Source organism: Raphanus sativus, chromosome 8 (genome assembly GCF_000801105.2).
Source record: "Raphanus sativus cultivar WK10039 chromosome 8, ASM80110v3, whole genome shotgun sequence".
Classification (NCBI taxonomy): Eukaryota; Viridiplantae; Streptophyta; class Magnoliopsida; order Brassicales; family Brassicaceae; genus Raphanus; species Raphanus sativus.
Window position 1 is genome coordinate 10,953,792 of NC_079518.1, and position 15,091 is coordinate 10,968,882.

At 31.7% G+C, this 15,091-nt stretch overlaps 1 protein-coding gene and 1 long non-coding RNA gene across 2 annotated transcripts; one reads left to right on the plus strand and one right to left on the minus strand.

Annotated features, from left to right (window-relative positions):
* Positions 1 to 2,021: 2,021 nt before the first annotated feature.
* LOC130498806 (uncharacterized) lies at positions 2,022 to 2,698 on the minus strand. Its single transcript, XR_008937718.1, has 2 exons — positions 2,160 to 2,698; positions 2,022 to 2,070 (listed from the first exon to the last, which is right to left on the minus strand). It is a non-coding gene; the product is annotated as an uncharacterized LOC130498806 (long non-coding RNA).
* A 2,569-nt stretch (positions 2,699 to 5,267) lies between these two features.
* On the plus strand, positions 5,268 to 6,794 carry LOC108821204 (3-ketoacyl-CoA synthase 18). Its single transcript, XM_018594248.2, has one exon. The coding sequence runs from the start codon at positions 5,268 to 5,270 to the stop codon at positions 6,786 to 6,788; it is 1,521 nt and encodes a 506-aa protein (XP_018449750.2). The 3' UTR covers positions 6,789 to 6,794.
* The last annotated feature ends 8,297 nt before the right edge of the window (positions 6,795 to 15,091 follow it).

Below are 15,091 nucleotides of genomic sequence, written 5' to 3' on the forward strand. Positions count from 1 at the left end.
ATCTATCGGAGATCTTCCTAATCTCCCTGATGCACTTCTTAAACCCTCTTTCATCATGTCACCTAGTCCTTGAACATGTTTTCTTAACTCCTCTCTGGTCACCCAACACCTCTTCTCTAGCCTCTTTCGTGTGTAGCCTCTTCGTAGCCTCCTGTAGGAGCCTCTTCTCTAGCCTCTTTAGAGCCTCTTTAGGAGCCTCTTTACGAGCTTTCTTCCGAGGTCTCTGATTGTCTTCCTCTCACCTCCTCCACAACCCATCTCTTTTGGCTCTTTTCGATGAAAGAAGTCACAAACTTGGGTTTTGTACCAGTGACTTCCCAGCAATCCATGGTCCCTTCCAGCGGTCTCCGATCATACATCACTTTAATGATGTTCTCCGCGGGCACGTCATCAACTCAGCAGTCCCATTTTGGCCACATTTTCACTAATGTCCTTTCTCAACAAAGTTGATCACGCGGGTCTGCACAGGTAATAGAAGAAGAGATATCGAGTTAGAGTATTTGAAACAAAATATGAATAGGACGACTTAATTATAAGTCGTCAACTAAGTCGTCCAGGGCTGGACGACCTTCCAGAACGACTTATTATAAGTCGTCTACTAAGTCGTCCAGCTGGACGAACCTTTCCAGACGACTTATAATAAGTCGTCTACTAAGTCGTCCAGCTGGAAGACCTTCCAGACGACTTATAATAAGTCGTCTACTAAGTCGTCCAGCTGGAAGACCTTCCAAGACGACTTATAATAAGTCGTCTACTAAGTCGTCCAGCTGGAAGACCTTCCAGACGACTTATAATAAGTCGTCTACTAAGTCGTCCAGCTGGAAGACCTTCCAGACGACTTATAATAAGTCGTCTACTAAGTCGTCAGCTGGAAGACCTTCCGGACGACTTAAATTAAGTGAAAGATGGAAAGGTACCTGACTCAAGATAGCAGCTTTCATAATCTGCGGGCCTCTGCTGCCGTCGTAAGCCAGAATCGGGTGGAGACGGACTGTTTGCTCTGGGTAGACCAATACTAGCACCCAATCCCGAATAGTTCGTACGCCCAGACCTGAAGAACTTGTATAAAGCCATCCACGGTGTAACAGCCAGTAATATCTTTGTTCCACAAAGAGTCCATCAGCACCTTAAACGCGACTCTCCCCCATGGATAATTCTCAAACCTTTCTAAATCCATCACTACCCTTGCGAGAGTAGCTCGTGTAGCGCTTGAGAACTTTTTCCCTTCAATGAATCCAGTGAAGATGGAAAGGTACGCGAGTCGCTTGCGATCTTCCCTGGACCAAATCCCGCATCTCTTCAGTGCTGCTATATCTGATCAGATACTTGGCCCAGCTTCCCGATGAACTCCCATCATCTCCCAGAAAGAAACCATCTGTGGGGTAATTCACATTCTGGTGTCTCAAGGTCCTCGATGTAGTCGCAGTTTAGACCAGTGATGTTTTCAAACTCTAACAGTGAAAACCTCGCAGGTTCTGGACCAACGAGACACCACATCTCGTACTTCTTCTTAATGTTCCAGCTTTAAACCCGAGCAAGTGGTGAACCAGCCTTGAAGCCCAACCAAATCCCTGCTCCTTGAACTTGATGAAAACTCCCAAATCTCGACTCCCTTGAGCTCTTCAAATTCAGCATCAGTGAGAGCTTCCCTAAGAGCAGTATGCAACTTCGTGTTATCCGTATGATACGAAATGCTATTGTGGGGTTCTGGCTCTTCCCTAATGTGTATAACCTACGGGGGATTTCTGGAATATCCATCCTTTTTGTCTGCAAAATAATCAAAGACAACAAATAGAAGCAGAACACAAGCTAAATCAATCACGCCTTAATTGTTACTCCAGACGACTTAGTAGACGACTTAAAATAAGTCGTCTAGAAAGTCGTCCACTGGACGACTTAGTTGACGACTTATATTTAAGTCGTCTGGAAAGTCTTCCAAATGGACGTACTAAGTCGTCCAGGTTGAAGACTTTCCAGACGACTTACTTACAAGTCTTCCAGTAGAAAAATTTCAAGCGGACCTGATTAGTCGCAGAAGGAGTTCGAGTACTCGTCATTGTGGTTATAGATCTGAAAAATAAACGTGAAACGGTGAGAATGAGTAAATTGAAAGAGACAACGTTTTTATGTTCATCTTTTCCACGAGTTTGATGACTTACCGGCGTTAGGGTTTACAGAGAAACGGCGCTACGGTTTACAGAGAAGAAGCGGCGGCGCTAGGGTTTAGAAGAAGCGGCGGCGCTAGGGTTTAGAAGAAACGGCGGTGCTAGCTAGTGTTTAGAGTAAGCGGCGGTGAGAACGTTGGTGAGCACGGTGGCGAGGGCGACGGTTTGTTCGGAAATAGTGGAAGCGGGGGCGCTAGGGTTTAGAGGAATCGGCGGCGCTAGGGTTAGAAGAAGCTGCGGCGACAACGGTGAGAATGAAGTGAGATAGATAGCCGACGTTGAGAACGATGGTTGTTCGGAAATAGTGGGAATTCGAATCGCCTTTGATATCGCCGGTGAGAGAGAACTGTTAGGGTTTCTGTTCGCGGAAAATGAAAAAAAAAAAAAAAAAAATCACCTTATATATTGGGTAAATAATCCGGTTAGCTTTAAAAGTACATTGGTAAACTTTAAGGTTTGGTCCGGTTTAGACGACTTATTCTGGCTGATAATGTACATCAGACGACCTAATATTTAGTCGTCTGGGAACAGAAGACTAAATTTAAGTCGTCCAATACCCTAAATGAACCCCTAAACTAAAATGACTAAATTAACTTACTAACCACGTTATAAAAATCAAATTATACTTCAATAGTGTTTACTATACACAGAAACGAACACGCCTAGGTAATTTTAAAATTTTCAAAAACGGTTTTAATGCTTTCCAAAATCTAACCCTAAGAACACATACAATACTACAACATATGTTGATGAAACATAAACTAAAGAATATCATGACTCACTACTTTCACTCATCTGGGCTGAAAACAATTGAAATTTGTTTATATATTAATTTATATCTCTTAAGACATATGTTAATTACATAATTCCAATTTTTCACTTATCAAAATATTTTTTACAAAATTTTTTAAATATGTTTAAGAATAACTGTCCAGACGACTTAACTTAAAGTCGTCTGGACGACTTATTTTCAAGTCGTCTGTTTACAGACGACTTGCGAGGGGTAGAAACGTAAAAAAAAATCCGTTTTTTGTTTGTTCACAAGGAGATAGTTGTAATTTCAATAGCCTTTTAAGTTACTTTTGCCTTTGACCCAAGTTGGGGTACTCTTTTGGGTTTGACTCCAAGTTTTGAGTCACAATTGGTAATTCTCCCTAAATAAAATCTGCACTATTATTATTATAGTAATATATTTAATGATGTGTATTATCGTTAAGGTAATATATTATATAAAATTATTAAGATAACTGAAATATGGAAATACAATTAATGTAATACTACTATTCATGTTTCCAAACAACTTTCATTTAGAATACTATACTTGTTTCAAACATCTCTAAAATGTACTTCAACTTTAATAATATAAACTAGATCTTGACCCGCCAACCGGGCGGGTATTTTATTTTATTTTTTAAGTTTTTTTATATTTATAAATGATAAATTTGTAATATTTAAACATAAATTTAGATTGAAATTAACATTTGTAGTTATAAAAAAATTAAAAGTTTAAAAAAATATTTTGATACAAATTTTAAATTCCTAATTAAAATAATATAGAGATGGATCATAACTTTTTCCAATTCCAAAATCTTAGCATTCTTAATAAAAATAAAATAATTTATAAATACATAAAATATATAAACATATTTGAAATTAAAATAAATTTGTTAAAAAAATCTTACACCATTGTTGTTTATTTCTATAGTTTGATCCGTGGTCGTATAAATATTTGGTTTCACTTTAATTTTTATCTTTGTTCTAATGATAATATATATATATATATATATATATATATATATATATGTGTGTGTGTGTGTGTGTAAATTAATATGTATTACATAATTGTTAGTATAACATTTTAAAACAAAATTTTATATATTACTTTAAATAATTATATTATGTGATTTTAGTCGTCTATTATATTAGAGTGTATCATATAAAAATCTAATATTTATAACTAATTGGACTTATATTATAAAAATGTTATACCAACAATTTGTAAAGAGAATATTTTATATTTTATTTATATGATATATAAATTGATTTTGATGTGTGATTTTATTCTATTATTTTATTAATAAATATTGAAAAATATTAAATGTTAACAAAAAATCTATTAGGAAATTTATTTTGGTTAATATTCATTCTATTAAAGAAATCTATTATTTAAATTAGTAAAAAAAAAAATTAAATACTTAAATCTATCATTTAAATAAGGAAAAACAAAAATTTCTACTATCTTTGTTACTAAACAAAATTTAATTTTTGTAAAGACTCATATCTTTGTTACCAAACAAAAGCTTAAAATACTTCTACTTTAATAAGATAGATATTTAATATCTAGTGCATCCACTCAAATAATATATATTATATTTTTAAAAGTAACAATTTTCTTAGTACAAATACTTTTGGTCTAAACTACTTACATTGTGAAACGGAAGAAGAAGTATTATTAACGCAATTTTAAATTAAGGGTACGAATGGTGACTAAGAAACGACGAGGAATAATGCATTTTCTAACGTTTTTAAAAAAATATTATTTACAAAGAATAAATTTTTCTTCTGATTCTTTCATATTCCTTTTTGTAGAGAAATAAAAAACAAAAATATTCGTTGTTTTGAAAAGGAACAACCATTCCTTCTCATTCATGCTATTTTATTTTTTACGTTTATTTTCTATTCGTTCCTCTTGTTTCCACAATGGTCATCAGTAGGATCCTAAAAGTTTGTAAAAAATGTCAAAGAGGATCTTGTAATTAGAGATAGAAATCTTGAGACTCTTTATTTGGAATAACAATGAAGAAATTTTAGGAAATAAATCTATGACGCTATGTTTATTTTTATTTCATTTTAAACTGAAAGCATTATTTTTATCGAAATGAATCTGGTTATAACATATATGGTTTTTTCATCAAGATACTTTCCTATTTTTTGGCACCTTTCATCGGACTACTGATTTATTTCAATGTGTATGCATGCATGAGCAAGAGTATACACATGTCTTTAAAAATGCATGTAAAGTGTAACGGACCACAGAAGAGGATCCATACAAATACATCTCATCGCTTCCTCTACAATTCTCCGACACACACACACTGAGCAATGACGTCCGTTAACGTAAAGCTCCTTTACCATTACGTCATAACCAACCTTTTCAACCTTTGTTTCTTTCCGTTAACGGCGATCGTCGCCGGAAAAGCCTCTCAGCTTACCATAGACGATCTTCACCACTTACACTATTCCTATCTCCAACAAAATCTCATAACCATTGCTCCACTCTTTGCCTTCACCGTTTTCGGTTCGGTTCTCTACATCGCAACCCGGCCCAAACCGGTTTACCTCGTTGAGTACTCATGCTACCTTCCACCAACGCATTGTAGATCAAGTATCTCCAAGGTCATGGATATATTTTATCAAGTGAGAAAATCTGATCCTTCTCGTAACGGCACGTGTGATGATTCGTCGTGGCTTGACTTCTTGAGGAAGATTCAAGAACGTTCAGGTCTAGGCGATGAAACTCACGGGCCCGAGGGACTGCTTCAGGTCCCTCCCCGGAAGACTTTTGCGTCGGCGCGTGAAGAGACGGAGCAAGTAATCATCGGTGCGCTAGAGAATCTATTCGAGAACACCAAAGTCAATCCTAAAGATATAGGTATACTCGTGGTGAACTCAAGCATGTTTAATCCCACTCCTTCGCTCTCAGCGATGGTCGTTAATACTTTCAAGCTCCGAAGCAACGTGAGAAGCTTTAATCTTGGTGGCATGGGTTGTAGTGCTGGTGTTATAGGCATTGACCTGGCTAAGGACTTGTTGCATGTCCATAAAAACACGTATGCTCTTGTGGTGAGCACAGAGAACATCACTTATAACATTTATGCTGGTGATAATAAGTCCATGATGGTTTCAAACTGCTTGTTCCGTGTTGGTGGGGCAGCTATTTTGCTCTCCAACAAGCCTAGAGATCGTAGACGGTCCAAGTACGAGCTAGTTCACACGGTTCGAACGCATACCGGAGCTGACGACAAGTCTTTTCGATGCGTGCAACAAGGAGATGATGAGAGCGGCAAAACCGGAGTGAGTTTGTCCAAGGACATAACCGATGTTGCTGGTCGAACGGTTAAGAAAAACATTGCAACGTTGGGTCCTTTGATTCTTCCGTTAAGCGAGAAACTTCTTTTTTTCGTTACCTTCATGGGAAAGAAACTTTTCAAAGACAAAATCAAACATTACTACGTCCCGGACTTCAAACTTGCTATCGATCATTTTTGTATACATGCCGGAGGCAGAGCAGTGATCGATGTGCTGGAGAAGAACCTAGGCCTAGCACCGATCGATGTGGAGGCATCAAGATCAACGTTACATAGATTTGGAAACACTTCATCTAGCTCAATATGGTATGAATTGGCATACATAGAAGCAAAGGGAAGGATGAAGAAAGGTAATAAAGTTTGGCAGATTGCTTTAGGGTCAGGGTTTAAGTGTAACAGTGCGGTTTGGGTGGCTCTAAGCAATGTCAAGGCTTCGACAAAAAGTCCTTGGGAACATTGCATCGACAGATACCCGGTTAAAATTGATTCTGATTCAGCTAAGTCAGAGGTTCGTGTCCAAAACGGTCAGTCCTAATAAATGATGTCGTTTGCACTCTTTCTTTTCCTTTTATTAGTTATAATAATTTGATGGCTACGATGTTTTCTCTTGTTTGTTATGAATAAAGAATGCAATGGTGTTCTAGTATTCAATTGTTGTAAGATTTTGAATTTTTGATACAATGGCTTCGAATGGTAACCAACCAACCACCTTGCATGCACTTTAACAGTACCAAAAAGTTTTTATATATATCTAAACATTTTTGTTACTATTTAAACCGCAGTACACTTGTTTCACGGTTATTCTGCATGTTACCATTCGGATCAAAGAAAGGGATGCCCATAGAGCTCCAACTGATAGTTGAATAATGAGAAATTAATGATAGGTGTCAGAGAATTGGAGCATTACCCAAGAAGCATACTTCAGCAAAAGAAAAAACAAATCTACTATGTTTTGACTTAAGTGCATATCATATATATACTATATAGTTTTTTTTTGTTTTTTTAGAATTAATATATTTACTAATCCTTACGTTTTGTATTAAGTGTCGCTGTAGAGAAAATTTTCCATTACAAAATGCTCTCTCCGTGTTATTTTACTTGTCGTTCTAAACTTTAACATACAGATTAATAAAATATTTAAGTTTGTATATTTACTAGATAAAAACATCATTACCAATACACCTAGCCAGATTTCAACCAATAGAAAAATAGCTTAGAATCAAAAATCAATAAATTTTGCATTGAAATCATAAAACGACACTTATTTTGAAACAAAAATTTTGTTCTAAAATGACATCTAATTCAAGACGGATGGAGTAAGTATCAGTTAACATCTCAATGCAGAATTTATTAATTTTATTATTTAGTTTATTTTTTCTATTGGATGAAATATAAATAGATGTATTGATAATGATATTTTTTATACAGAAAATATATAAACTTAAATAACTTTTTAATTTGTGTGCACAGATATAAAATGCCAATCCCCTAAACTATATTTGAGAAGTGATTTTGCCACATGTCCTCTCTACAATCATTCTCACAAAAATAATATGACATGGCTATTAAAATTGATGACATGTCTTATAGATTAATATGACATGGACAATTATATTTAATGTTAATTTATATTTTTGGTAAAATTTTTAAAATATAATAATAATTCATATATTACATTTATTGTCGATTTACATTTTTTTAGATTTTTTAGAATATAGTAATAACTCATAAATCATCATTAAAATAAATATATTAAACTATGGCATTTCCAATTTCGAAATATCATTTAATTATAAAAGTTTCAAATCCCCTAGACTATATTTGAGAAGTGATTTTGCCACATGTTCTCTCTACAATCATTCTCACAAAAATAATATGACATGACTATTAAAATTGATGACATGTCTTATAGATTAATATGACATGGACAATTATATTTAATGTTAATTTATATTTTTGGTAAAATTTTTAAAATATGGTAATAATTCATATATTACATTTATTGTCGATTTACATTTTTAGATTTTTTAGAATATAGTAATAACTCATAAATCATCATTAAAATAAATATATTAAACTATGGCATTTCAAATTTTGAAATATCATTTAATTATAAAAGTTTCAAAAATGTATACATTTTTTCAGAAAATTATAAAATTAAATCGTAAAATCATTAATTTCTTATATATATCTACAATTTTTATAAATATTGTTTAATTTTAAACTTTGACAATTATGAAATTTTACATATTTATTTAATATACTTAATTAAAATAAATAGAAATAAAAATCTACCTAAGATTATAATTTTAAATATATATACATGCACATTCTTAAATATAATTTAAAATAAACAATATTATTTTTATCTTAATTTTAATGTTTATTTAAATCAAATTTATATTAGAATATTAAAAAAAAAATTAAAATATCCCCTAGACTATATTTGAGAAGTGATTTTGCCACATGTCCTCTCTACAATCATTCTCACAAAAATAATATGACATGACTATTAAAATTGATGACATGTCTTATAGATTAATATGACATGGATAATTATATTTAATGTTAATTTATATTTTGGTAAAATTTTTAAAATATGGTAATAATTTTATATATTACATTTATTGTCGATTTACATTTTTAGATTTTTTAGAATATAGTAACAACTCATAAATCATCATTAAAATAAATATATTAAACTATGGCATTTCAAATTTCGAAATATCATTTAATTATAAAATTTTCAAAAATGTATACATTTTTCAGAAAATTATAAAAATTAAATCGTAAAATCAAATTAAATCGTAAAATCATTAATTTCTTATATATATCTACAATTTTTATAAATATTGTTTAATTTTAAACTTTGACAATTATGAAATTTTTACATATTTATTTAATATACTTAATTAAAATAAATAGAAATAAAAATCTACCTAAGATTATAATTTTAAATATATACATGCACATTCTTAAATATAATTTAAAATAAACAGTATTATTTTTATCTTAATTTTAATGTTTATTTAAATCAAATTTATATTAGAATATTAAAAAGAAAAAGAAAATTTAAAATATTATTTAAAAATAAATATAATTTATATTTATCTATTAAAAATATTTTAATTTTTTTACTGCACATGGTGCAGGAAAACACCTAGTTATTATGAAAGATAAGGAGCATATAGTGACGTCAAGATGCAATACACACATAAAATATATGCTATTAATTTTGTAATAAATCTGGTGAATATCTATCTCCAATTCATCACACCAGAAACAAGTGTCGACATATACGTGCATACATTTCTTTTTGGGGTAAAAATATACGTGCGTACATGTAAACTAGTAGACACATAGCACCTATTTATGCGCACATTTATAAATCGAATTCTGAACCCACACATTAGGTGTGTTGGCACTTGGCACTACTTTGAAAGTGTATGCATGTATAGGATGACAGAGAAATAGAGTTCATCATTTATGGATTTAGAGCAACATTATCAGTGAGACAAGTATTTTGTCCTTAGGATATTTTAATAATTTTTTGTAGTTTAAGGACATAGCTTAGAACTTATCATAAATTATTGATTATGGATGGGACAAAAGTGAAGTGGAGAACGGGCCTTGTGGTCAAGTGGCAGTGGACGGGTCTGGGACGCTAACACGTTTCAGGTTCGATCCTCCTGCTATGCGAAACTAAGTCACATTGTTCTGTTCACCTAACGCGGATATGGGTCCATGCTTTAGGACCCATTTGAATGCCCAGGAGAAGGAGTCCATCCGCGGGCTTGCGACTCCCCCGGGGGTTAGGTCTGGTTCCAATAGTGACCCGGGTTTAACCCTTTTAGTTACAAAAAAAAAAAAAAAAGTGAAGTGGAAAAAGAAACAAGGAGACGAGGAAGAAAAAAGTAAAGTGAATCTCTTTCGCGAAATGGTTTGCGCTTGCCATTTCTTTCTGCCCATTCAGATCGCGCCACGTCGCGCCATGTACACCATAAGGACGCGAAGAAAAATTTCCTAACTAAGATACGTTCTACGTTATATTGGACAATTTTCATTTAAATTAAATATGTAAAAGGCTTAGGACATGGTGTAGATACACCGATAATCACGTTCTTAGTCCAAATTCATCACATCAAAAAAGTAACGACCATTTATTAATTTATTCTTTTATTTTTCGAAAAAAAAAATTAGGAAAAAGTGATAGCTGTGTCTTATTAAGTTGAACTCATATATTTTATGTTTTATTAGGCTAACTATTTTTGAAGTAACAATATTATCCTTAGTTTCAATTAAAGATTAAACAATTGTTAAAGATTAAAAATAATTTCAATTAAAGATTAAAATTTGAAATTACAATTAATTAAACAATTGTTAAAGATTAAAAATAATTTTTAATAAAGGTAACTAAAAAATAAAAAATTCAAATCACCAAATAAAAAAACTAAACGTCGAAGTTTTTTTGTATTTTTATTATTAGAAATATTAATTTTTATTATTTGTTACTAGCAAATAAAAAACTATAATAAAAATATTTAGAATACATGATCTATGTAAAATATAAAAATATTAATATTTGGAAATATTCAGTTTTCTTATATTTATTAAATCGATTTTTAAAAATTATTTAAATTATTAAATCATGAAAACATTGATTTTTTATTTGTTACTAACAAAATATTGATTTTAAAATTAAAATATTAAAAACTCTTATTAGCAACAATAGCAACCTGTAAAAAAATTAATTTAAATATTGATTTTATAAATCACGGTTTTCTTAATTTTTTAAAAAAGTTGATTTAATAAATATAAAAATTGAATATTTCCAAATATTCTCTTCCAATATTTGGATTCCCATTTTCATGGGTTATAGATTTATAATAATGTATAGATTCTAATTTCTACATATTTTAGAACAATAGGTTAAACGCAGAATATGTTTTCCAAATATTTTTATATTACTATTATTTACGTAGATTACGTATTCTAAACATAATAGATTCAGTAAAAAGTAAATTACATTTTCTATTGCGTAGAATGTCAATCCTATTTTTTGTAGAATAAAATAAGAAATTATGATTTAAATATTTTTAGAACTGGAAAAATACTAATTAGTTGATGTAAGTATTTTATTAGTAGTTACTATTTCTTGATTTTTTTGTTTATAAAACTATTTATTTGATTTATTTTAAAAAATACTAAAAAGTATTTAAAACAAAAAATGACACGAAACAAAAATTAGCCTAATAGAACATAGTTATTATTTTGGGCATAAAAACAATTTTCCATTTTTTTTACTGAGACCATTTCTTTGTTTCAAAAAACTTTATACCCTCGCCCCTTTTTTCATCTACTTACTCTAATTGCCTCTAATCAAGTGGTTGAGTGTCCACATTTCGGGTCTTCTCTAAGGGAGTTTGATTCCACTAAGTCGCGCTTCTCCGATTAAAGGGTTGGTTATAGATCAGGTTCAACGATCCAACAGAGATTTCATGTCCTATATCAATCATATAAAGATTAAATTATTAAAACAAAAATTGAATAAAAAGTAGGAAAATTAAAGAGAATTGAAAACAATTTTTTTTTTGAGAAAGGGCCTTCAAAGAATTGAAAACAATTGCCATGCTATGTTTCTGAATGGTCTTTTTCTTTGAGATGCTTGCTAACTGATGTATCGGTGAAAGTGATCATGTAAAGCTAACTTGTTTAGTAGTTCATGTGGTGGGCGGCATACATTGAGAGAGCATGGCGATTACGTGGCAAGTCCTCCGTCGCAATATAAGACAATTACAATACAGTAAGCCAATAGAGCATGGCGATGAGATGCATGAGCGATCTGAATAACAAAGATTCAGAGAACTCTTGTCTCAATATATTCATGTAATCATGTGAACCCTGCATGTGAACAGTTCAACGTGAACAGTGTAATGTAACACTCACAGTCTTTTGTCACCATCAAAACAAAACTTAAGGAATTAAAGAGCATATTCCTTTTATTGTGCTCGTGTGATGAAAGAAATTAACTTTGACACCTTCCAGCTCGAGCAGAGTCTTCATCACACCAAGTTTTTGTGCCACTATTTTTTAGCAATTTCTCAGTTCTCCAAACATCACATCCCAAAACTCAATATCTAGCTACTACTACAATCATCTTGTTGTGAATGCAAATAATATACCAAATAATGTCTAGTGTACAATATGATGTTCAGTTCTGATTACTACATATCTTTTGAAAATAAGTACAACAATAAAACCATTTGACCTTATCTCAAAACCCAAATTTATCAATGTAATTTAGCGATTTAGGTAGAATTGAACATGAACTTGAAAAAAAACCCAACACATCTAAATTATATTGATTAATTTAGGTTTTGAGGTGAGCCTTTTGGTCTATTAATTATGGGTGATCGGAGCATTACGTAAATACTGCAGAAGTTATTATATTTTCCAGAGAAATAGAGAGCATTATACCACTCTCCGTTAACTGTGGTGGTATTTGAGGTGAGCCCTTTGGCCCTCTAAGACCAAGGGCCGCAATTTACGGAGAGAAGAAAACAGAAAGTGGTGCAATACTCTCTATTTTTCTGGAAAATATAACAACTTCTGCAGCATTTGTTAAACAATGCTCCGACCATTTATAGTTAATATGCTAAAAGGCTCACCTCAAAACCCAAATTAATCAATATAATTTAGATGTGTTAGTTTTTTTTAAAAGTTTATGTCCAATTCTACCTAAACCGCTAAATTATATTGATTAATTTGGGGTTTGAGATAAGATCAAATGGTTTTATTGTTGTACTTATTTTCAAAAGATATGTAGTAATCAGAATTGAACATCATATTGTACACTAGACATTATTTGGTATATTATTTGCATTCACAACAAGATGATTGTAGTAGTAGCTAGATATTGAGTTTTGGGATGTGATGTTTGGAGAACTGAGAAATTGCTAAAAAATAGTGGCACAAAACTTAGTGTGATGAAGACTCTGCTCGAGCTGGAAGGTGTCAAAGTTAATTTCTTTTATCACACGAGCACAATAAAAGGAATATGCTCTTTAATTCCTTGAGTTTCGTTTTGATGGTGACAAAAGATTGTGAGTGTTACATTACACTGTTCACGTTGAACTGTTCACATGCAGGGTTTTTTTTTTTTTTGAAACACAACTTTTTCCATTAACTTCAACTCAATTGGTTACAAATGATAGAGGGAATTGTCCATCCTCTTTGATTGAATGCAAAAACTACAACATCATAAGATAAAAAAGATAGATCTTCAAAAGAAGATGATGACAGCGAACTCAAAACGGGGTTTGAATGCGATTTTATTGAAGTGATTTTATTGACATGTGATTTTACTGAAGTGAACCTTAAGTAGACACGCATGCTCAATATAATAGAAAGACTGACAAGACATTAAAAATAAACAATGATTGCGAGCAAATTTAAAAGATAAATTGCGATCGAAACAGGCTGTGAATTCAATTTCTGTTTTTTTTTTTGGTTGATACAATTATCAAAGACCAAACATCTACTTGAACTGAATATATGTATATGTTTTGACGAAAAATGAAAGAAAAATAGAAATAGACTAAGGGGTGTATTCAACTAAGAGTTTCAGGTGATTTGCATTAAAATGACAAATCCACTGTTATTCAAACATGAATTTTAAAAACTCATTTAAAATCCACTGTTATTGAACTTGACATTTCGTAAAGTACTCTGAAATCCACTGTTATTGAAAATATTTTAAGTTGTGAGATTTTAAAGTTTTGAGATGATTTTACGGTGTTTGGGTGGAGTTTCTTAGTTAAAAAAAATAAAACTCAAATCCCATTGTTTTAGGTGATATTCTAGAGTAGTTTAACAAAAATCACCTAAATCTCTACAACTTATTAAAATCATCTAAAACTCCATTAAAAATCAAATCACATCAAATGCTAAATTGAATACATCCCCCTAATATTCATGACATAAGTCATAAGTATAAAACAAGATAAAGTTGAAATCGGTTTAAAAACCTAGTACATATAATAAATAAATTATTTTTTAATTTTTGATAATATCATATAGGAAGCGCGGAAAGAGTTTTGTGTTCCTCTCTTGCATAAAAAAAAGACTGGAGTTTGGATCTTTTAAGCTGTAAATCTTTCTTTAATCTAATAAAACTTTCAAGGGAAAAGGTCGTCTCCCAGACATAGCAGGTGGAAACTTGAACTGGATTACAAATTCTTTGTGCATTTTCTTTTCATATTAATTTTGAGTAGTAGAAAGGTTGGAACTTCATAGAGAGAAAAAGAGCACAAAAAGAGCATATATTGCACACAAGGGAACACGTCAAATACCTAATCACATATATACCTTCTAAATTTCAAATTAATATATATTTTAGAGATTTCATATGTATTAAAGAAAACATGTAAACTCTTGATTATAAATATATATATATATATATATACTATCCATCGAAAATAGATCAAATGGAGAACATACGAGCCGATTATTCGAAGAGTCTATTTATCTGTCCGGATCTGATATATATGGAAAAATATGTAGCTTTTGGTCTTCGCCTCTTTTGCTAATGCGTCTGTTCGGCTATTCTGACTCCAAAAAATATGAGACAGACTCACCTCCTCAAAATTTTCCTATAACCTCTGAAACATCTTAATCTATATCGCGAATAATGGCCAATCCATCAGATTTGTGGTCATGTCCACTAAATCCGAACAGTCCGTCTCGAATCGAACTGATGTTATCCTTCTGTCTTTCATACACGAGGCCGTCCAAAATAATTAGCTATTTTCATAATTTTAAAATATATTAATCTTCGTG